This window comes from Salmo trutta, chromosome 23 (genome assembly GCF_901001165.1).
Source record: "Salmo trutta chromosome 23, fSalTru1.1, whole genome shotgun sequence".
Lineage (NCBI taxonomy): Eukaryota > Metazoa > Chordata > Actinopteri > Salmoniformes > Salmonidae > Salmo > Salmo trutta.
Window position 1 is genome coordinate 23,594,949 of NC_042979.1, and position 24,308 is coordinate 23,619,256.

Below are 24,308 nucleotides of genomic sequence, written 5' to 3' on the forward strand. Positions count from 1 at the left end.
GGACAACATTCAGATGATGATGACTGGGGGACAACAATCAGATGTTGATGATGTGGAACAAAATTCATATAATGTTAATGGGGGGACAACATTCAGGTGACGATGATGGTCCGACAACATTCAGATGATGATGACATTCAGATGATGAGGATGATGATGGATGGACAATATTCAGATGATGATGATGGGGGGACAACATTCAGATGATGATGAAGGGAGACAACTTTCAGATGATGATGGGGGACAACATTCAGATGATGATGATGATGGGAGGACAACCTTCAGATGATGATGTTGGGGGGACAACATTCAGATGATGATGATGAGGGACACCATTCAGATGATTATGATTGTTGGACAACATTCAGATGATGATAATGGAGAGACAACATTTGGTTGATGATGACGGGGGGACAACAATCAGATTTTGATGATGTGGAACAACATTCATATAATGTTTATGGGAGGGACAGCATTCAGATGATGATGATGGTCGGACAACATTCAAATGATGATGATGGAGGACGACATTCAGATGATTAAGATGGGGGGACAACATTCAGATGATGATGATTGGGGGGACAACATTCAGATGATGATGATGATGATGATGGGGGACAACATTCAGATGATGATGGGGGACAACATTCAGATGATGATGGGGACAAAATTCAGATGATGATTATAGGGGGCAACATTCAGATGATGATGATGATGGGGAATAACATTCAGATGATGATGATGATGGGGGACAACATTCAGATGATGATGATGATGGGGACAACATTCAGATGATGCTGTTGATGATGGGGGACAACATTCAGATGATGATGACTGAGTGACAACAATCAGATGTTGATGATGTGGAACAACTTTCATATAATGTTTATGGGGGGACAACATTAAGATGATGATGATGATGATGGGGGACAACATTCAGATGATACTGATGATGGGGGACAACATTCAGATAATGATGACTGGGGGACAACAATCAGATGTTGATGATGTGGAACAAAATTCATATAATGTTAATGGGGGGACAACATTCAGGTGACGATGATGGTCCGACAACATTCAGATGATGATGACATTCAGATGATGAGGATGATGATGGATGGACAATATTCAGATGATGATGATGGGGGACAACATTCAGATGATGATGAAGGGAGACAACTTTCAGATGATGATGGGGGACAACATTCAGATGATGATGATGATGATGGGAGGACAACATTCAGATGATGATGTTGGGGGGACAACATTCAGATGATGATGATGAGGGACACCATTCAGATGATTATGATTGTTGGACAACATTCAGATGATGATAATGGAGGGACAACATTTGGTTGATGATGACGGGGGGACAACAATCAGATGTTGATGATGTGGAACAACATTCATATAATGTTTATGGGGGGGACAGCATTCAGATGATGATGATGGTCGGACAACATTCAAATGATGATGATGGAGGACGACATTCAGATGATTAAGATGGGGGGACAACATTCAGATGATGATGATTGGGGGGACAACATTCAGATGATGATGATGATGATGATGGGGACAACATTCAGATGATGATGATGAGGGGGACAACAATCATCATCTGAAGACTGTCCCCATCATCATCATCTGAAAATGATGAAGGGGGACAACATTCAGATGATGATGATGGTGGACAATATTCAGATGATGATGATGGGGGACAATATTCAGATGATGATGATGGGGGACAACATTCAGATGATGATGATGGGGGACAATATTCAGATGATGATGATGGGACAACATTCAGATGATGATGGGGGGACAACATTCAGATGATGATGGGGACAAAATTCAGATGATGATTATAGGGGGCAACATTCAGATGATGATGATGATGGGGGATAACATTCAGATGATGATGATGATGGGGGACAAAAATCAGATGATGATGATGATGGGGACAACATTCAGATGATGCTGTTGATGATGGGGGACAACATTCAGATGATGATGACTGGGTGACAACAATCAGATGTTGATGATGTGGAACAACTTTCATATAATGTTTATGGGGGGACAACATTAAGATGATGATGATGATGATGATGGGGGACAACATTCAGATAATGATGATGAGGGACAACATTCAGATGATGATGATGGGGGACAACATTCAGAAGATGATGATGGGGACAACATTCAGGTGATGATGATGACTGGGGGACAACATTCAGATGATGATGAAGATGATGGGGACATTCAGGTGATGATGATGATGGGGGGACATTCAGATGATGTGATGATGGGGGTACAACATTCAGATGATGACGATGGGGGACATTCAGATGATGATGATGGGGGCAACATTCAGACGATGATAAGGGGGACAACATTCAGATGATGATGATGATGATGGGGGACAACATTCAGAGAATGATGATGATGATGATGATGATGATGATGGGGACAACATTCAGATGATGATGATGATGATGATGATGATGGGGGAAAATATTCAGATGATGATGGGGAGAACAATCAGATGATGAAGATGGGGGATTATATTCAGATGATGTTGATGTGGGACAACATTCAGATGATGATGAAGAGACAACATTCCGATGATGATGAGGGACAACATTCAGATAATGATGATGATGATGATGGGGACAACGTTCAGATGATGATGATGATGATGATAATGATGATGGGGACAACATTCAGATGATGATGATGGGGGACAACATTCAGATGATGATGATGGTGGAACAACACTCAGATGATGATGATGATGACGGGGGACAACATTCAGATGATGATGATGATGGGGAGACAACATTCAGATGATGATGGGGGACAACATTCAGATGATGATAATGATGATGGGGGACAACATTCAGAGGATGATACTGATGATGATGATGAGGGGACAACATTCAGATGATGATGATGATGGGGGACAACATTCAGATGATGATGACGGGGGGACAACATTCAGTTGACGATGATGATGGGGGACAACATTCAGATGATGATAACGGGGGGACAACATTCAGGTGATGATGACAGGGGACAACATTCAGTTGATGATGATGGTGGGGACAACATTCAGATGATGATGACGGGGGTACAACATTCAGATGATGATGATGAGGGGGACAGCATTCAGATGATGATGATGAGGGGGACAGCATTCAGATGATGATGATGAGGGGGACAGCATTCAGATGATGATGATGAGGGGAACAACATTCAGATGATGATGATGAGGGGGACAACATTCAGATGAATGTGATGGGGGACAACATTCAGATGATGATGGCGGGACAACATTCAGATGATGATGATGGCAGGACAACATTCAGATGATGATGATGGAGGGACAACATTCAGATGATGATGATGGGGACAACATTCAGATGATGATGATGGCGGGACAACATTCAGATGATGATGATGGAGGGACAACATCAGAATAATGAGAGTCGCTATAAAGTGATAACCCAGTGTCTTAAAGTCCCACCACACTTCCATACAGACAACTCTTAATCTCCACACACACACACACACACACACCGACAAGGAAGCTTTATAAATACAATAACAGAGATTTCAGTGCAGTGGATTAGACACACACACACACAAAAACACACACACGTGTTCGCACGCAGGTGTTACGGACGTCACACTGATTGCTTAGCGATTACTGCTTCCTCCTGATTCAGCTCACACAAGGCAAGAAAAACAGGACCTCTTCCTCGCTAGCACACGTGACCGCTCTCCTTGACAACGTACCAACTGTTTGAGCTATCGAATTTCGGCGACATTTCAAGCTAGCTGTGGTGTGAACTTAAATCCGTTACAGAGGCACACACACACACACACGCACACACACACACACACACACACACACACACACACACACACACACACACACACACACACACACACACACACACACACACACACACACACACACACACACACACACACACACACACTCTCCCCTTGTCCTGTCTAACTGCTGTGGCGTGTGATTCAGTCATACACACAGAGACTGGTGCTCAGTGACAGCTGACAGTCTGATCAATATTAACCCAGGCAGATCTGGATCGAGTTCTGGGTCAGGAGCCAGACTAAATCACTCTCAGCTCGGTTCACTGAGGCAAGGCCAGCATTAGAGCCAAGCAATCCACCAACCAAACATATCGTTACTCCTGTTAAGATAAATGAGGACCTTTTTTTTATCTCAATTTAATGGGCCAGTATCAGGAACGAGAAGTGATTCAGACCAGCAGTGATTAATTTGCCTGAGGAGGAGAATAGCGATGAGGGGCAAAGCCCGATGACAACAGTCTATTTTCAGCCTGGTTGGATTAGTAAACAGTCCAAGTATGAGATCAGGAAGGGGAAAGGAAAATAAAAGTCAAAGAGGAGGTTGATTAAATAAATCCTTGCCTGAGATCACGTTGAAAAGGGGGAATATGAAGAGAGACTTGTCTGTGTGACTTCCTCAAAGTCAACTCATCATCATTTCACTCGTAATCCTTTACAGCTCCCCTCTTCATCTACTACCTTCACATCTCACACCTTTACAATATATTTAGTGGGGAACAGCCAACAGGCTATCAGCTAAATAGACTGCCTGCCGGAGACCTCCTGATCCTCCCCTCAAGCACAGCACAAACTCATCATCAAAATACCACTTTTCAAAATACAGAAAGTTATCATCCCCTGGCCTGAATTTGACAAAGTATTAATTTGTTTGGATCAACCAATCATATTTGTTCAGGCAAAAGACAGGGCTGCCTGAAATGTCCTTAAATTACCCGCAATACTGTGGGGCAAATTAAATGACTTGCGTAAAATGAACAGCCATGCAAAAGTCCCACTTTTTTTTCCCACAAGTCATTTTAAGTTTAATATTATATGTTGATATATGCTGTATATGCTGATATTGTACAGTGGGATTTTTCATAGAAGGAAAGACTGACAGGGACAGCCACTTTGGACAGACTGGAAATGGATGGTCTCTGAGCACTGGCTCTGAGGTAGAGGAGCAAAGATGCTTACTGTAAGTGGGAGCCTTGTTCCAATGACTGTGGGACTGGGACCACTGTCAAACACACATGCACACACTCACTCACGTATGGCCGCACGCACACACGCACACACACAAACTCACATAAAAGTCCAGGAGGCAGTAATGGAGCCATGGTCAGATCATCTCTCAACCAAAGGGTTAACCTCTCAAGTCTTTTTCAATCAGGACAGGGATTATCTGTCATAAACCTGGGGGTTTGTACTCAATATTGGGCCTGGAGGAGTGAAGTAGAGCAGGGATTTTCCCCCAGGAAGATTCACTCATCTCTGAGCCAAACCAAGCCAGGCCAGGCCGGGCCAGCCTCCACATGGCCTTAAACACTGGGCTCAGTCCCTTCAGTCCTCTCCCCTTTCTAAATCTCAGTATGGGGCTAGGATTTACAATGGGACTCAAGCACAGAGGCCTAAAAGCATCTGTAGTGGGTCAATGGATTTGGGAAGTTCAGGTGGCATAGAGATTAATCTCTCAAATTAATATAATATCAAGGCCATGAGAGTTTAAGAGTCTTTCACCAAAGTCTCCTCAATGCTAGTCCAGGTCAGTTTTGTATATTTTGTATTTTTTTATTAGGGGTCCCCATTAGCTACTCCCAAGGCAGCATTTACTCTTCCTGGGGTCCAAACACATTAAGGCACATACATCACACATAAAACAACAGTACATCATATAACATTATTACACCACTACATATCTACAATACAAAAATGTATAATACCACCATACAACAATATTACAATGTGTGTGTGTGTGTAAGAGTGCATGTGCTAGTGTGTGTGTGCGTATGTGTGTGTCTGTACCTGAGTGTGTGTCTCTTCACAGTCCCCGCTGTTCCACAAGGCAAGGTGTATTTACAGTGCATTCGGAAAGTTTTCAGACCCCTCAACTTTTTCCACATTTTAATACGTTACAGCCTTATTCTAAAATGTATTAAATTAATGTTTTTCCTCATCATTCTACACACAATACCCCATAACGACAAAGAGAAAACCATGTTTTTATAGTTTTTGCAAATGTATACAAATTTAAAAACAGAAATACCTTATTTACATAACTATTCAAACCCTTTGCTATGAGACTTGAAATTGAGCTCTGGTGCATCCTGTTTCAATTGATCATTCTTGAGATGTTTCTATAACTTGATTGGAGTCCATCTGTTGTAAATTCAATTGATTGGACATGATTTGGAAAGGCACACCCCTGTCTGTATAAGGTCCCACAGTTGACAGTGCATGTCAGAGTAAAAACAAAGCCATGAGGTCGAAGGAATTGTCCGTAGAGCTCCGAGACAGGGTTGTGTTAAGGCACAGATCTGTGGAAGTGTACTAAAACATTTCTTCAGCTTTAAAGGTCCCAAAGAACACAGTGGCCTCCATCATTCTTAAATGGAAGAAGTTTGGAACCAACAACACTTTTCCTAGAATTGTCTGCCTGGCCAAACTGAGCAATCGGGGGAGAAGGGCCTTGGTCAGGGAGGTGACCAAAAACCCATGGTCACTCTGACAGAGCTCCAGAGTTCCGCTGTGGAGATGGGAGAACCATCCAGAAGGACAACCATCTCTGCAGCACTGCACCAATCAGGCCTTTACGGTAGAGTGGCCAGACAGAAGCCACTCCTCTGTAAAAGGCACATGACAGCCAGCTTGGAGTTTGCCAAAAGGCACCTAAAGCCTTTCAGACCATGAGATACAAGATTCTCTGTTCTGATGAAACCAAGAATGCCAAGTGTCATGTTTGGAGGATGCCTGGAACCATCCCTACGGTGAAGTACGGTGGTGGCAGCATCATGCTGTGGGGATGTTTTTCAGCGGCAGACACTGGGAGACTAGTCAGGATCGAGGGCAAGATGAACGGAGCAATGTACAGAGAGATCCTTGATGAAAACCTGCTCCAGAGCGCTCAGGACCTCAGACTGGGGTGAAGGTTCTCCTTCCAATATTACCTTTGCTGTTCTTCGTCAGAATGCACTCCCAGGACTTCTACTTCAATAACAAATGTTGGTTTGGTCCCAAATAATCCATTGTTATATCCAAATAGCGGCGTTTTGTTCGTGCGTTCAAGACACTATCCGAAAGGGTAAATAAGGGTGACGAGCACGACGCATTTTGTGACAAAAAAATTCTAAATATTCCATTACCGTACTTCGAAGCATGTCAACTGCTGTTTAAAATCAATTTTTATGCCATTTTTCTCGTAAAAAAGCGATAATATTCCGACCGGGAAATCGTTTTTTTTTAATACAAAGAGAGTGAAAGTAAAAGCATGCTATCCCCTCATGCACGAGCCTCAGCTGATGGCCCTCTGATAGAGCACTTGCCAAACGCGCTAATGTGTTTCAGCCTGGGGATGGAATTACATCGTTCAGCTTTTCCCCGCCTTCTGAGAGCCTATGGGAGCGTTAGAAAGTGTCACGTTACAGCAGAGATCCTTTGTTTTGGATGGAGATGACAAAGAAGCCCAAGAAATGGTCAGACAGGGTTCTTCCTGTACAGAATATTCTCAGGTTTTGGCCTGCCATTTGAGTTCTGTTATACTCACAGACACCATTCAAACAGTTTTAGAAACTTTGGAGTGTTTTCTATCCAAAGCTACTAATTATATGCATATTCTAGTTTCTGGGCAGGAGTAATAACCAGATTAAATCGGGTACGTTTTTTATCCGGCCGTGAAAATACTGCCCCCTATCCATAACAAGTTAACGAGAGTCTTGTCTTTAAAATGGTGTAAAATAGTCATATGTTTGAGAAATTGAAGTTATAGCATTTTTAAGGTTTTTGTATTTCGCGCAACTCGATTCCACTGGCGAGAGAGGCTAAACACTTTTTTTGCCCGCTTTGAGTGTAACACATTGCCACGGACGCGGCCCGCTCCCAAGGACTGTGGGCTCATCAAGGACATCCACTACCTGAGCCACGGCCTGTTCACCCAGTGCAACAAAGTTGTGACCGAGAGACTGAAAAACAGCTTCTATCTCAAGGCCATCAGACTGTTAAATAGCCATCATTAGCCGGCTACCACCCAGTTACTTAACCCTGCACCTTAGAGGCTGCTGCCCTATGTACAAAGACATGGAATCCCGGGTTACTTTAATAATGAAACACAAGTCACTTTAAAAATGTTTACATACTGTTTTACTCATTTCACATGTATATACTGTATTCTTCTGTATTTTGGTCAATGCCCATCCGATATTGCTCATCCTAATATTTATATATTTCTTAATTCCATTCTTTTACTTTTGGATTTGTGTGTATTGTTGTGAATTGTTAGATACTACTGCACTGTTGAAGCTAGGAACACAAGTATATTGCTACTCTCGCAATAACATCTACTAAATATGTGTATGTGAACAATAACATTTGATTTGATTTAACCCAGGTGCGACAAAACTAGAGGCCCTAGTTACGATAGTAAGGGGGAAGCTGTAACCTATAACACACCTCGTTTATTCTCCTCGGGACTTTAAATGGCCCCACAAACCGTGGGCACAGCTTCCGGCAAGGCAGGCGGAGGGGCAGGTTTCGGGTCGAGAGCCAGACCCGGTCACCCGGCGTGAACACGGGGGCCTCACTGCGGTGGCGGTCAGCGCTCTCCTGCTGCCGCCCACCGGCCCGTTTCAGGGCTTCCTGGACGGCTCTCCAGGTCTCCTTTGAGCGTTGTACTCATTCCTCCACCGCAGGAGCCTCGGTCTGGCTCTGATGCCATGGTACCAGGACCGGCTGGTAACCCAACACGCACTGAAATGGCGACAGGTTCGTGGAAGAGTGGCGGAGTGAATTTTGAGCCATCTCGGCCCATGGGACAAACCTCGGCCACTCTCCTGGCCGGTGCTGGCAATATGACCACAGAAACCTGCCCACATCCTGATTCACTCTCTCCACCTGCCCATTACTCTCGGGGTGAAAACCTGAGGTCAGGCTGATCGAGACCCCCAGACGATCCATAAACGCCCTCCAAACCCAGGACCCCGATCAGAAACTATGTCCTCAGGCAACCGTAGTGCCGGAAGACGTGTGTAAACAAGGCCTCTGCGGTCTGTAGGGCCGTAGGAAGACCGGGCAAAGGGAGGAGACGGCAGGACTTAGAAAACCGATCCACAATGACCAGGATCGTAGAGTTCCCCTGTGACGGCGGAAGATCGGTGAGGAAGTCCACCGACAGATGGGACCAAGGCCGCTGTGGAACGGGGAGGGGCTGTAACTTCCCTCTAGGCAGGTGTCTAGGAGCCGTACACTGGGCACACACCGAACAGGAGGAGACATAAACCCTCACATCCCTTGCCAACGTGGGCCACCAGTATTTCCCTCTAAGACCCCGCACCATCCACTCAATACCCGGATGACCAGAGGAGGGTAGCGTGTGAGCCCACCTGATCAATCTATCGCGAACACCAAGTGGGACGTACCTCCGACCAGCTGGACACTGTGGTGGAGTAGGTTCTAACCGTGATGCCCGCTCGATGTCCGCGTCCACCTCCCATACCACCGGTGCCACCAGACAAGAGACCGGAAGTATGGGGGTGGGATCGATGGACCGCTCCTCGGTATCATAGAGACGGGACAGTGCATCGGCCTTAGCGTTACGGGAACATGGTCTATATGAGAAGGTGAAACGGTATCTGGTGAAAAACATCGGCCACCTTGCCTGACGAGGATTCAGTCTCCTCGCCGCCCGGATGTATTCCAGATTACGGTGGTCAGTCCAGATGACAAAAGAGTGTTGCGCTCCCTCAAGCCAATGTCTCCACACCTTCAGAGCTTTTACCACAGCCAGCAAATCCCTGTCCCTCACATCACAGTTTCGCTCCGCCGGACTGAGCTTCCTTGAATAAAAAGCGCAGGGGCGAAGCTTCAGGGGCGTGCCCGAGCGCTGTGATAGCACGGCTCCAACACCAGCCTCGGACGCATCCATCTCCACTATGAATAGCAAAGAGGGGTCCGGATGCGCCAGCACGGGAGCATCGGTAAACAGAGACTTCAGACGAACCAAAAGTTCTGTCCACCTCCGCCGACCACCGCAAACACACCGGCCCCCCCTTCAGCAGTGAGGTAATGGGAGCAGCCACCTGCCCAAAACCCCGGATAAGCCTCCGGTAGTAATTGGCAAACCCTAAAAACCGCTGCACCTCTTTTACCGTGGTCGGAGTCGGCTAATTACGCACGGCCGCCATGCGGTCAAACTCCATCACCACCCCAGATGTGGAAATGCGATACCCCAGGAAAGAGACGGCTTGTTTGGAGAACACACATTTCTCGGCCTTGACGTACAGGTCATGCTCCAACAGTCAACCAAGTACCCTGGGCACCAGAGACACATGCGCGGCAAGGGTGGCGGAATAGATCAGAATGTCATCGATGTACACCACCACACCCTGCCCATGCAGGTCCCTGAGAATCTAGTCTACAAAGGATTGGAAAACGTCTGGAGCATTCTTCAACCCATACGGCATGACGAGGTACTCATAATGGCCAGATGTGGTACTAAACGCGGTCTTCCACTCATCTCCCTCTCGGATACGCACCAAGTTATACTCGCTCCTGAGATCCAGTTTTGTGAAGAAGCATGCTCGGTGAAATGACTCCACCGCCGTGGCGATGAGAGGTAGCGGGTAACTGAACCCCACTGTGATGGAATTTAGACCTCTATAGTCAATGCACGGACGCAGACCTCCCTCCTTCTTCTTCACAAAAAAGAAACTCGAGGAGGCGGGTGACGTGGATGGCCGAATGTATCCCTGCCTCAGAGATTCGGTGACATATGTCTCCATAGCCACCGTCTCCTCCTGTGATAGGGGATACACGTGACTCCTGGGAAGTGCAGCGTTAACCTGGAGGTTTATCGCACAATCCCCCTAACCAGGGGCACATCTTCAACACGCAATCTGTAGATTCTAATCGATTAGATAGATTGAAATTGTACGTTAAACATCATAGCATAGTTGAAAGATATGTGTTGCGTAGAAACACGAAGTGGGTGGCCAGCAGAGATAGATGGGATGGGCTGAAGGAAGCTGAGATTTGATATGTGGAATTGGAGATAAGTGGGAGTGGAGTTGCTGTGTGAGAGGGAGAATGATGGTCAAAAGATAAAGGGGGAAAAAATGTTTGAGGGACAGCTATTGGGGAACTGTTGGGGGGGGGATCTCGGAGGGTTTAATAAAAATAAAAACTAGCAGCACTACCAGTAGAGCTGATATGTGTCTCTATGGATGCAGGCCTTACTAAATGGACAGTTAGAAAATGTGAAGAACATTAATTTTTAAAGTAACATTTTATTAAATATATATATTTTTTAAATGTGAATCACATTTTTATTTTGCTTACCCCTGACGGCATTGTGCGTGCCCCTGTTTGGGAATACCTGATATAAGGAATTTGAAATTATTGTACTTTTACTCTTACTTTTGATACTTAAGTATATTTTAGCAATTACACTTACTTTTGATACTTAAGTATATTTAAAACCAAATACTTTTACACTTTTACTCAAGTAGTATTTTACTGTGTGACTTTCACTTTTACTTGAGTCATTTTCTATTAAGGTATCTTTACTTTTACTTAAGTATGACAGTTGGGTACTTTTTCCACCACTGCTCATAGGGAGCGTTTCAAGACTGGTGATGGACCCCCAGGAGGCCCAGAGACAGATGAGCTGAGGGAAATGTTGAGCCAGCAACCCCTGGAAGGTATCCTCGATGATGACAATTTGGACAGTTCAGATGGGTGACTGTTCCAATCCTCATTTGGTAGGACGCATTCATTCAACATGTGCAAGTCCCGGACTCCAGGGAACATGTAATGTTGTCAATTGTCTCTTGCACTCCCATAATAAGAATTATGTAATGAACTCAACTCTTGAATAAATAATGTTCTCTAATGCAGCAATGCAATCATTTTCAGGCAGATGATCACCATAGCTTAGAGGGGATAATACAGGATGAAGTTCAACCCACTACATCTGCAGCAGCCAGGAGGGAAGATTGTGTCACTAACTCAGGCCGGAGGACAAAGACAAAGAGGCTGAGCATGCATGAGAAACTGACCATGGAATTTCATGAGCGCAAACTAATGTATTTAAAAGAAGAGCATAATATGAAGACACAAATCCTTCATGTTTTGTTGGTTATGAATGAGGAGGAGAGAAACAGGAAGCAGCAGCAGTACCAATGTTCTTCTCAAACCAGCACCAGTTCGGGGTCCCGATATTTCCATTTGTGAATTAAAAACCTTTTTGTTACCAATCCATGGCTACTGTTTGCTTCAATCACTTGAGCTATCTTTGTTGTGAGAAGTGCTGCATAGCAAAAGCATCTCTGCAGGCTAGTCCATTTCTGTCATTGTCTGCCTCAACCATTGGAACATCTGGGTCATCCTCATCTTCAATGCAAGGATCTAGGCAGCATGCTGTTTGAGGTAATTGTGAAGCACTGCTGTTGCAATTATTACAATGCAGCATCATCTTGGTTAAAAGCGTAATGTGCTTCTGAGACACTGGAAATTACTCTTCCATACACCAAACATGTGCTCCAATATACCTCTGGTGCGGATATGAGCTTGGTTGTACCATTGTTTCTCAGGTCCTATTGCATGAAGATAGGGACTGAACAAGAAGTTGGTCTGTGCATACCCACTGTCACCAAGTAAGATTCCACTATGTTGTCCACCTTCAAGCTGAGCATACAAAGAGGAGTTCTGCAAAATCCTTGAGTCATGAGTTGCACCTTTCCAACATGCAACAATGTTGGAGAACTGGACACACTTTTTATATTTATTGAGAACTAGTTTTTACGATTCCTGTACTCCTCAGCATCTGCTGTAGAGGGAAACTTGATGGGAATATGACATCCATCTATACAGCCAATGACTCCAGGGAGGTTCCCATATTCATAGAACTCTACCTTGTAGTTGGCTCAGTCAGCAGCATCTGGGAACTTGGTATAATTGTCTTTCAGTTCACATATAGCATTGCAGACTTTGTGGACTATTCTGCATATAGGCGGTTCACTTACACCACACAAGTCTCCTGTTTCATAATGGAAGGTTTCAGATGCCAAAAACCTCAAGGTGATCAGTACTTGCAAGGAAGGAGGGATGGGCTTTACCCTACAAGACTCAGATAAAGCCTTGGCTCAAGAAAACGAATTATGCCAGCTGCATTTTCTTTGTACATATGGAAATGGTCACAGAAATAGATTTTAGTCCAGGTAATCCATTTTCCTCCTTTGCCAAGGTCAACATTGGGGCCAACATCCATTAATCGGAAGTTAAACCTGCCTCTAGGCCAGGTTTAATTTAAGCCTTCACTTAGATCTAGATGAACTCTAAACATCCTTCTGGAAATCAGATTTTTTAAATGTAGACTAGGGCAAGTCTGAGACTATTTTAAACCATGTCTGAGAAATGGCATTTCAGTTAGTCCAGTTTAAAAGTGCAATTTGGTCTAGGATTAAGCTTCATCTGTGTTTGCGAAACCGGCCCTAGAAGGGTTATTAAAATGACATACATTTGGAACCTTAAACAACTAAACACAACTACAACCGAAAAAAACTTCTAGGTCCTTTTTTTTACTTACATTGCTCAAAACCACTTTTTTTTATAACTAGGCGAAACATGGTCAGACTGGGCAGTTTTTTTGCTAGGAGCTCATCCTCCGCATTAGGAACGTGCTGACTTCACCATGTCATTCTATCTTCTATGTTATCTGAGAAAATGGGTGTGTTACTTTGTCCCCTACGCTTTGGGATATCAATGTACCAGAAGCTTTTCTGGTACATTTTTCTGGTAAACTTTTTCTTCAAACAAAACGAGTGGAAAATGCAAACTTCCGCCGATTAAAATGACTTTAAGGTATACTGATCTAAAACATTCCAATAAAAGCAATTTTATTCTGCTCTGTGATGTGCATTCAAGGCAGCGAGTAGAGCCTTTGCAAAACAGACTGAATTGTGTGTTTTGGAGCGATAAAGCTGCCTGCGTAATAAGTTAATTTTCACCATAAGGAGTCAGGCAGTTGTTAGTTATTTGTTTTCTTGCTCCATTAAATGTATGCATTATTTATGAACTAAAATATCCAGAGATCCCTGTTCAAACGTTAATGGGATGTTAAGATATGAAGGCTGCCGAATCCATTTCCCAATTATTTCCCTGTCTATGGAAGACTGCCTTCTGAACTTCTTCCAGTCGGGAGTGAAGTAGACTGGGACTGGCACACGACAAGTCTGTAATCTGTGTAGGGAGCGGAACAGCAAGACGACTTCCAGCCACACCAGCGTTCAACCGTCCCACAGCACGGCCTTGGTGACACGCCCTGGCGCCATTCAAGTGGCCTTAAGTTACAATTTAAATGCATGGAACTTATCCTTTGAGAAGAGCCCCTCTTATACATCATGGTGATAGACTGGTGATTGATACACAAGGCCTTAAATGGAAATAAAAACCATTCTGTCTCTAATTTCTGACTACTCACAATATTATTTTGTCCTCATATACACTAAACATCTTTTTAACAGGAAAAGAGGTTAACATTTGCTATGTGTTCTGAGAATGTTTTCATTATCCATACATAAATCCGATTTCTTAATTTTCTATTATTTATGAATTTATGTTCTGAGCCAGGGGCCAGCACATTATGGTAGCATGTGTCAAGGTAACAGAAGGCACAGTAAGACTTAGTGATAAAAGTAATGATGCATTAGTATGACCACAACATATAAATCTAAACTTACATTAAGCAAATAGGATGTAGAATGGATCCATTAGTGAGTTAGAGTTTATCAGTGCATGCAGAATATGTTCAGCACGTTTACACAACACAAAACTTTACAATACAATATATAGACAAAGTAAGGTCATATCAATTATGTGCAAACTTCACAGCTAATGTATCAGACTATCTGATTGTGACCTGGATATTCTAGCTGTGGACTGAGAGAGGCACACAGACAGACAGTATATCCAAGCAGTGATCTTACCTAGGGCTGTACAATTAATTGAATTCACATAGAAATTGCAATATTGACATGTGCAATATCCAAATCGCAAGAGATTCATATGGCATGCTATATTTTGACATTCTCATATCGCACGCAATGTTTTAAAACGCTGCGTGTAATGTCAGTTTTTATAGTTTACTCCGTTTTTTTCTCCTCTTGTGGCTGCATCCCACACATACCAAGCCCCGTCCCATCACTCAAACCCTGCAGTTACCTCTCACTGTTAGATCGACTATAAGTTTGCATGCTGTTCAGTTCGATCAATTGCAGTCAACAGATTGTTCCAAATAAGAACGATGCTGCTTTAACTTTTGCTTTTTAATATAAATCATTCTATTTCTATTATTTCAACTGTCCAACCATATGTTTTGATCTAAATCGCAAGTCAAATCACAATTGCAATATTTCCCATATCGTGCAGCCCTACTCTTACCTAAGAGTGAAGCTCTCCACAGCAGACGCACTGGACAGGAACACATAGAAGGTGGCCATGTCGGTGGTCCTCAGTGGTTTGGAGGAGGTCTGGACCACCACGGCTCCCCCTAACCTCAGACGCAGGAACGTAGGGTTTCCAGGTGGTGCCTTTAGGATGTTGACACTCCCTACCCTCCTCATGGGTATACCAGACCCCACTGGGCCGCCCCTCCCCCCCTCCACATGCTGCAGGCTGTCCTGTGGCACACACTGGCCTGTCCAGTCCCGTCGGCTCTGGAAGTAGATCTCCACGGGAATCCCCTGCACCTCTCCCTGTCTATCCCTGCTGTCGGAGCTGGAGGAGCGGCTGGCGGGGCTGAACCAGGCCGGGTCGGGCTTCAACTGGGCAACACAGAACCCCCCTGGGGACAGCAGGCATGCCCCCCGCACCTCCTGCGTCTCACAGAAGGCGTACACCGTCACACAGTGGGCCCCCTCCTCCATTCCCTTCCTCCCACCACTACCCACCTCCACCCCCTCCCCAGCCCTGCCCCCTCCAGTGTCACTTCCACTGGCCATACTGGGCATGTGAAAGAGGATCCTGATAATTGGGGCAGAGGAGAGGACCTGGCGGGCCAGGATGACAGGGAGGATCCTGCGACTGCCAAGGAGCAGCTCTGGGCCGATGGGTCTCTCCACAGACAGGGAGCCGAAGGTGATATTGACGGCCGGCTGCAGGAGGCCCGCCCTGGGGTTGGTAATGAGGAAGGCCTGCCTCTGGGCTTGCAGGCTGGAGTTCCCCAGCAGCTCCTGGCTGTACTCCCTCAACAGCAGGTGGTCTGCGTTGAGGATCTGGTAGCCAACTGAGGGGTAGACAGGGAAGGGACCTTGGTTCTTGGTGTCCTTGGACAGTTCCTGGCAGTGCACACCTAGAGGATGAGATATGAAATACAGCTGTTTGCATAGAGCAAAAAGAAAGCACATAGCAAATGTATGTCTGTTCAAAGTATATAGTAGCATTATTATAGAATGAATTTTCTGAACATTTGGTTTAAAAGTTGAATAATGGTGGATATAAAAAGCCATTCTAATGCACAGTGACCTGTGTTTATTCAGTGAATTCAGCGGAATTCTAGAAGAGATTACCAAACTTTTCAGGGAAGGTTTGCTGAAAGCCAATATTCACTGCCCTCCTGCCTCACTATACAGTCCATCATGACACAGCCACACATAACACACACACGCAGACCGACACAACACATACACACATACATACACAGTCCACACACACTCACACACTTTTACACTCATCATTTGCTGCTGCTACTCTGTTCTTATTTACTCTTATTATTACCTATCCTGATGCCTAGTCACTTTACCCTGCCTTCATATACATATTTACCTAAAATACCTTGAACCTCTGCACATTGTACTGGTACTCCCTGTATATAGCTTAATTTATGTGTATTTTATTTTATTAAAATCTGCATTGTTGGGAAGGGCTCGTAAACAAGCATTTCACAGTAAAGTCTACACCAGTTGAGTTCGGTGCATGCGGAAAATACAAATCCAGCAAATCCAGCACAATCCCTTTCATTGTAAACATCAACAAGAACAGGTTTGCAGCTTAACAGCAGAGCGCTACAATAACTAGGCAAAGTATGAAACAAATTTATCTAGGAAGTATTTTTCTGCCACAACTTCACTGGTCCGTATATGTTGAATCCTGATGTAATATATAGGCTATTGTACATGAGATAGCCCTACATTGCACAGTGGTCTTCAGAAAACTACAGGGTAGCTACATTACACGGTAATTACAAAATACATGCTGTTGAAGAAGAGAATGGCAACAGTTGTTAAAATACATAACATGCAACAACTGTATAATTTAATTGTATTTATTTATTTCACCTTTATTTAACCAGGTAGGCAAGTTGAGAACAAGTTCTCATTTACAATTGCGACCTGGCCAAGATAAAGCAAAGCAGTTCGACAACATACAAAAACACAGAGTTACACATGGAGTAAAACAACATACAATCAATGATGCAGTAGAAAAAAATAAGACTATATACAATGTGAACAAATTATGTGAGATAAGGGAGGTAAAGGCAAAAAATGCCATGGTGGCAAAGTAAATAAAGTATAGCAAGAAAAACACTGGAATGGTAGATTTGTAGTTTGAAGAAAGTTCAAAGTTAAAATATAAATAATATGGTGCAAAGGAGCAAAATAAATAAATACAGTAGGGGAAGAGGTAGTAGTTTGGGCTAAATTAAAGATGGGCTATGTACAGGTGCAGAGATCTGTGAGCATGTAATATATATATGTTATATATATATGTTATATAATATATAACATCTAACCTGTTGGACAATGTTGTGACAAATACATGCTCCAGCAGGTGTTTAACACCCTTAAACGCTGTGGATGTACACAATACATATCCTGCTTTCAATAATGCACATACAATATGAAAGCCCATGGGATACACAGCCTTATTATACACTGAGTGTACAAAACATTAGAAACACTATCTCTTTCGATGACATAGACTGACCAGGTGAATGCTATGATCCCTAATTGATGTCAAATCCACATCAATCAGTGTAGGTGAAGGGGAGAAGACAGGTTAAAGAAGGACTTTTGAGCCTTAAGACAATTGAGACATGGATTGTGTACAGGCAATCTAAGACAATCTTGGGAAGGGCTTAATGCAATGATGGGAAGAGAGAGTAAAAGAGAGAACAATACCATTTCTGACTGTAAACGACCTTAACTACTGTTACGGAAGATTTGACACTGTCGATTTTAAAGACAAATGTGAACAAATTTGTGACCGCATCCCCAAATCCGTACCAGGCGGTGATACAGCCCGACAGGATACTCTCTATTGTGCATCTGTAAAAGTTTGTGAGTGTTTTAGGTGACAAGCCAAATTTTTTCAGCCTCCTTAGGTTGAAGTCAAGTGCCGTCTGTGTGGGTGGACCATTTCAGTTTGTCCATGATGTGTACGCTGAGGAATTTAAAACTTTCCACCTTCTCCACTACTGTCCCGTCGATGTGGATGGGGGGATGCTCTCTCTGCAGTTTCCTGAAGTCCACGATCATCTCCTTTGATATGTTGACGTTGAGTGAGAGGTTATTTTCCTGACACCACACTCCGAGGGCCCTCATCTCCACCCTGTAGGCCATCTCGTCATTGTTGGTAATCAAGCCTACCATTGTAGTGTTGTCTGCAAACTTGATGATTGAGTTGGAGGGGTGCACGGCCACGCAGTCATGGGTGAACAGGGAGTACAGGAGAGGGCTGAGAACGCACCCTTGTGGGGCCGCAGTGTTGAGGATCAGCGGGTTGGAGATGCTTCCTACTCTCACCACTTGGGGGGCGGCCCGTCAGAAAGTCCAGGACCCAGTTGCACAGGGCGGGGTCGAGACTAGGGTCTCGAGCTTAATAACGAGTTTGGAGGGTACTATGGTGTTAAATGCTGAGCTGTAGTCAATGAACGGCATTCTTACATAGGTATTCCTCTTGTCCAGATGGGATAGGGTAGTGTGCGGTGTGATGGCAATTGCGTCGTCTGTGGACCTATTGGGGCGGTAAGCAAATTGGAGTGGGTCTAGGGTATCAGGTAGAGTGGAGGTGATATGATCCTTGACTAGTCTCTCAAAGCACTTCATGATGACAGAGGTGAGTGCTACAGGGCGAAATGGTCTACGACTCTGTCATACAGTACATGCTTTAATTTTTTGTTGTCCTATGCTACCTGGCTAAAATGCTTGCTCGCTAGCCTAACTTCCTTTCATGGGCAACGTTAGCTAGTTAATATTAGCCTACTACATACATATTGAACTTTCATCCTCTCAGTCCATTGGCCAGTACAGAGAATTAAGTAAAACCACAAGTCCAAATCCATATCTCCATCCATGGCTAATTTAGGAAAGGGAAAATTTTAGCTAGCTAGCCACCAGAGGACAACAACATAACAAGACACAACAATTCAAGTTGTTTCTATCAATTACTTATTTATCTGTGATAGGAGTGAAGCCAAATCCAAACTGGCTTCCCTTGACACTTTTTTTTTGGTGCGCCAGGACTATTCACAGTTGAGTTCACTCAGCTTAGCTCAACGCTGATTGGCTATTATTTTATTCATGTTTTTTTGGGGGGGGAGGCCAAATGCTCTCTGGCTTCCCTTGCATTCAATGCTACGTGCGGCAACAATGTCATACTCTTTATGAAAATTCTGAAAACACAGATAGACGAAAGATAAATTATTTTATGTTTAAAAAAATTGTATTGGTCAATTTTATCTATCCAGTGTAGTTGGGGCAGCGGTCAGTTGTGAGTGAATGTATCAATGTCCTCTATGTTTTTAGTGTATGCAGTATGATGGACTGACTGGTTTAAATGTGTGTGATGTGAGAATGTATGTGATCCTTTTAATGTAAGGTGGCCATCCTAGATGGACAATAATGTTTTATTCTATTCTATTCTGTTCAATTATATTGTGTGTGAATGCCATTCAGAGGCTGAATGGGCAAGACAAAATATTTATGTGCCTTTGAACACGGTATGGTAGAAGGTGCCAAGTGCACAGGTTTGTGTCAAGAACTGCAACGGTGATTGGTTTTTCATGCTCAAAAGTTTCCTGTGTGCATAAAGAATGATCCACCACCCAAAGGACATCCAGCCAACTTGACAAAACTGTGGGAAGCATTGGAGTCAACATTGGCCAGCATCCTTGTGGTGTCACAGGCGTCGTAAGGATTGGACCAAGGCACAGCGGGTAAAGTGCTCATCTTCCTAATTTATTAGAAATAACACTTAAACAAAAGAAACAAACGATGAAACAGTCCCATAAGGTGCGCAGACTATACAGGAAATAACCACCCACAAAACACAAGTGAAACAAACCTCAACTAAATATGGCCTCCAATTAGAGACAACGACAACCAGCTGTCTCTAATTGGAGGTCCTACCAAAAACCCAACATAGAAATAGAAAAATAGATTTAAACATATGTAACCGATGTGAAATGGCTAGTTAGTTAGCGGTGGTGCGCGCTAATAGCGTTTCAATCAGTGACGTCACTTGCTCTGAGACTTGAAGTAGGGTTTCCCCGATGCTTCGTGGGGTGTCAGTTGTTGATGTGTGCAAGGGTCCCTGGTTCGAGCCCAGGTTGGGGCGAAGAGAGGGACGGAACCTACACTGTTACACATAGAAATTGGAAAACATAGAACCCAAACCGAAACACCAAAACACACAAAGCAAACACCCCCTACCACGCCCTGACCAAACTACAATGACAAATAACCCCTTTTACTGGTCAGAACGTGACATGTGGAATGCTTTTGACCCTTTATAGAATCCATGCCCCAATAAAATGAGGCTGTTCTGAGGGCAAAAGAGGGCAATATTAGGAAGGTATTCCTAATGTTTTGTATACTCAGTGTATATCTCAATAGAAACCCTCCCACCTCTGCAATGCCAGAAGATACTGTAGCTATCTCTTCATGTATCTGAGAAAACGAGCGACCAGCACTGTGAGGCTCTGTTGGATGACTGTCTGTCCGTACAAGAAACAATGTGTCAGAACTCTGGTATGCAGCAGCAGCTGGCAGACACTTAACCTTTCTTTCGCTGACAGACCCACCAGCTTCCTCTTCCTAAGCCTACACGGCCGCCATCGTTAAAGTGCAACGGCGGAAATTGAAGGTTGATCTGGACATGCCGTGCATCTTTGAAGTAATTTGTCAAAAGGCGTTCCGCAAGTCAAGCCTCAAACACCTGAACGTGTTGTTCTGTTCTCAATGACTTGGCTTTAGACAACAAGAACATAATGATACAGTTCCACAGGGAGGCCAAACACCCTCATGTACCACTGATCGCACTGATCAGCCATGCAGAATATTAATGACAAACTATTAGCATTTCGTTAGAAGGGAGTAAGCAATTGCTAGCCAATTAGTATTGGGGAAATGGAAGGGTAGTGCTGCCCTTCATGGCTCAACCTATGTGACCTTTCTCTCACAGAGAGGGTCAAATAAAATCACATATTCATTTCCAAGGATAAACCGGGTTTGTGGAGGGTCAAAATGTGAAATTGTGCACAAAGCAAATATTAATGCTTCTTGACTTTCTAATCTCTCTACAGGCTACACCTGCACAAGTAGAGGGATGAGAAGGCACAGTCACTCACACACAGACACACACCAAACAGCAGTCTGAAATGGTTATCAACAGAAGACAGACAGCCTGGCCTCATCTTCTATAATGCAGGACAGGTTATCTCCAAACAAACACAGTGGCTGTTTCCTGACATCCAGCCTCTTTCTCTGATGATGATTTCCACGCTTGCATCACATCATCTGGCCAAACTGCCCCCAAAACACACACGTCTAATGAACAAATCATGTCTGCAACTGCCCCCACCACATGTGACTGTACCTGCACCACCCCATATTTGCTGGACTGCTTGGTGAAAGAGTGGTACTGTCCACACAAGGGGGTTCAAGTACACTGATTACAATCTGCTAAATTACTCAAATGTAAATGTAAATGCTAAGGTTTTAGTGTAGGATCTTAATTTGAACCAGTTTGCTACATCAGGAAAAGAATCCTACAGCAACAGGAAATGTTCATTATTATGTGAATTATAATTAATGGACATTTTTGTAGGGTTGGTACATTTTCCGTAAGGGAAAATCAAGTCGGAAATTTCACATTGGAAATTACAAACTTCTGAAGCCTTTTTAAACAACAAATACACTAAAAGTCTTCCATTTCCTGCATTGCAGGAAAGTTGTCCTGCAACAGGGGGATCAAATGAAGATCCTACATCTGTATGCACAACATTAATCTATTACCTGATGTTACCTGAGAGGCGTCTGTTGACCCATCATTCCTCAGGTGATTTTCATTAGTACAAATATCACAGAGGGTATACAGTAGTTGTCATATTTTTAGGGAGATCTCAAATGTATAACGCTCATGAAAACTAAAGATTATAAGTTTACTAGACTCTTTAACTCTGTAATGCATGGGAAAATATGAATGAATTAATGAATAAACAGTAGTCATGCCAGAATACTTTCGAGCAAACATAGGCCTATGGTATCTTAAAGCATTAACTCATTATAGCATGCATGCTCTTTTCGGGATCATCACAAGGTGAAAATAATGTTTTTTTTGTTTAGATATATTTTTTTATGTAGTATGTAAATAGGAAAGGCCATGTATTCAATAAATGAATGCCTCTAGTCTACATAAATGTATGGGCCTACAGTAATAAAATAAGCTATTCCTTTAAATGTGTTTCCAACTGTCAAGCTGTATTTTTTATCTGTTGATCAATTGGGAGAATCAAAATAAGTTACAATGGACAAAATGAAAAAAGTATTGACCTCAAACCATTTCATTATCACCATCTATCACAGCAAAGTGGATCCTTACCTGTTAGAAGTTTGAAAACTAATACTGTGACAATTGGCAACATCCAAAAGAGAGGCAAATATAGCATCTTGGCAAATTGGACAGTCCTGATTATCTATAGGAGCGCTCTAACAACGTACCAAGAGAACAGCGTCTGACTTTCTGCTCTCAATTGACACACATCTATGGTAATTTACATTTTTTCAGTCCCTAACAAAGTAAAGAGCTGTAATGAAAATATATAACTCTATGTTAATAACAGATGCAACGGTAGATTCCTGTTCCAAGTAATAACTGAAGTGTTGTTTAGGTCCACCAGTTTGGGTATCCACATTACGCTACTTTCTGCACCTTGCCTCCGTCTAATTTTTCTGCGTAAAATGTACTTTCGCTTGTGGATCGCCAAATTGTAGAACAAAGGTCCAAGTTGTGGTATTCTTTTACATTCACCGATTATTGTGAACTCAACTAATAGCAAACTTCACTGAGTAGACTGCGGATATGTTATATCCTGTCCTGGCCTGCATATAGAATGAGTAAAAATCAGGCTGAGCGCTGTGCCCATATTTCGTCAGATTAACGACTCTCGTGCGTAATCGCCGTGGGGGAAAGGGCTGCGAGGAAATTAAACGCACGAGAGGTCAATGGGATCTAATGATTTCTCCATCCACGATTTATTAAAGGCTGTCCCATTTGGAATATGTTGCGCTACTAGTATATAGGCTACAATTCACAAAAGACCAATAAATACTTTGTAGGCCTACATGTCTATATATTTTATTTGACGTAATAACTATGCTATTTTTAATCTATTGTTATTTTGTACTTGTTTTTGTAGCCAATTGACAGTGGTGTAGTGGGGGCTATATAAAGGTAGACGCCGTATACCCACCTTTTCAGTGGGCATTGCGTATACACTCTTAGAAAAAAGGGTTCCAAAAGGGTTCTTAGCAGATGGATAGATAGGGTTCTACCAAGAACCATTTTCACCTGAAGACCCCTTTTTGGAAGATGAGGGTTCTTTGTAGGGCAAAGGGTTCTACCTAGAACCTTTTTCATTCTAAGAACCGTTTTTGGAAGAAAGTGTTCTTTGATGAGTATTTGGAAGGCAAAGGACATTCTAAAGAGAACCGTTCTGAATCTGAATAAGATGTATTTTTTTCTCATTTTTTAAAATAGTGCCTTGACCATTCGTGTTTACCTCAGTGTTTAAACTTAATCATTTAACATTTTAAAAAGATTGATGTGAGAATGTTTTAAACTGTACCTATATGAGAATATTTGTACCCAGCAAATTGTGTTACCTAGTGTTGATTTTTCAGTGTAACTTTCAGTGTAAAAAAAGAGGTAAATTAACACTCAGT

General features: G+C 43.3%; 1 protein-coding gene across 1 annotated transcript in view; it reads right to left on the minus strand.

The window, feature by feature from the left end:
- Positions 1 to 23,145, minus strand: part of LOC115160281 (transmembrane protein 132C-like) — a 40,785-nt gene extending 17,640 nt beyond the window's left edge. The window contains exons 1-2 of the mRNA XM_029710643.1: positions 22,966 to 23,145; positions 15,526 to 16,435 (exon numbers count right to left, since the gene is read on the minus strand). Of these exons, the coding sequence (XP_029566503.1) occupies positions 15,526 to 16,435; positions 22,966 to 23,032 (977 nt within the window). The 5' untranslated portion in view covers positions 23,033 to 23,145. The remainder of the gene's footprint in view (positions 1 to 15,525; positions 16,436 to 22,965) is intronic.
- Between the last annotated feature and the right edge of the window lie 1,163 nt (positions 23,146 to 24,308).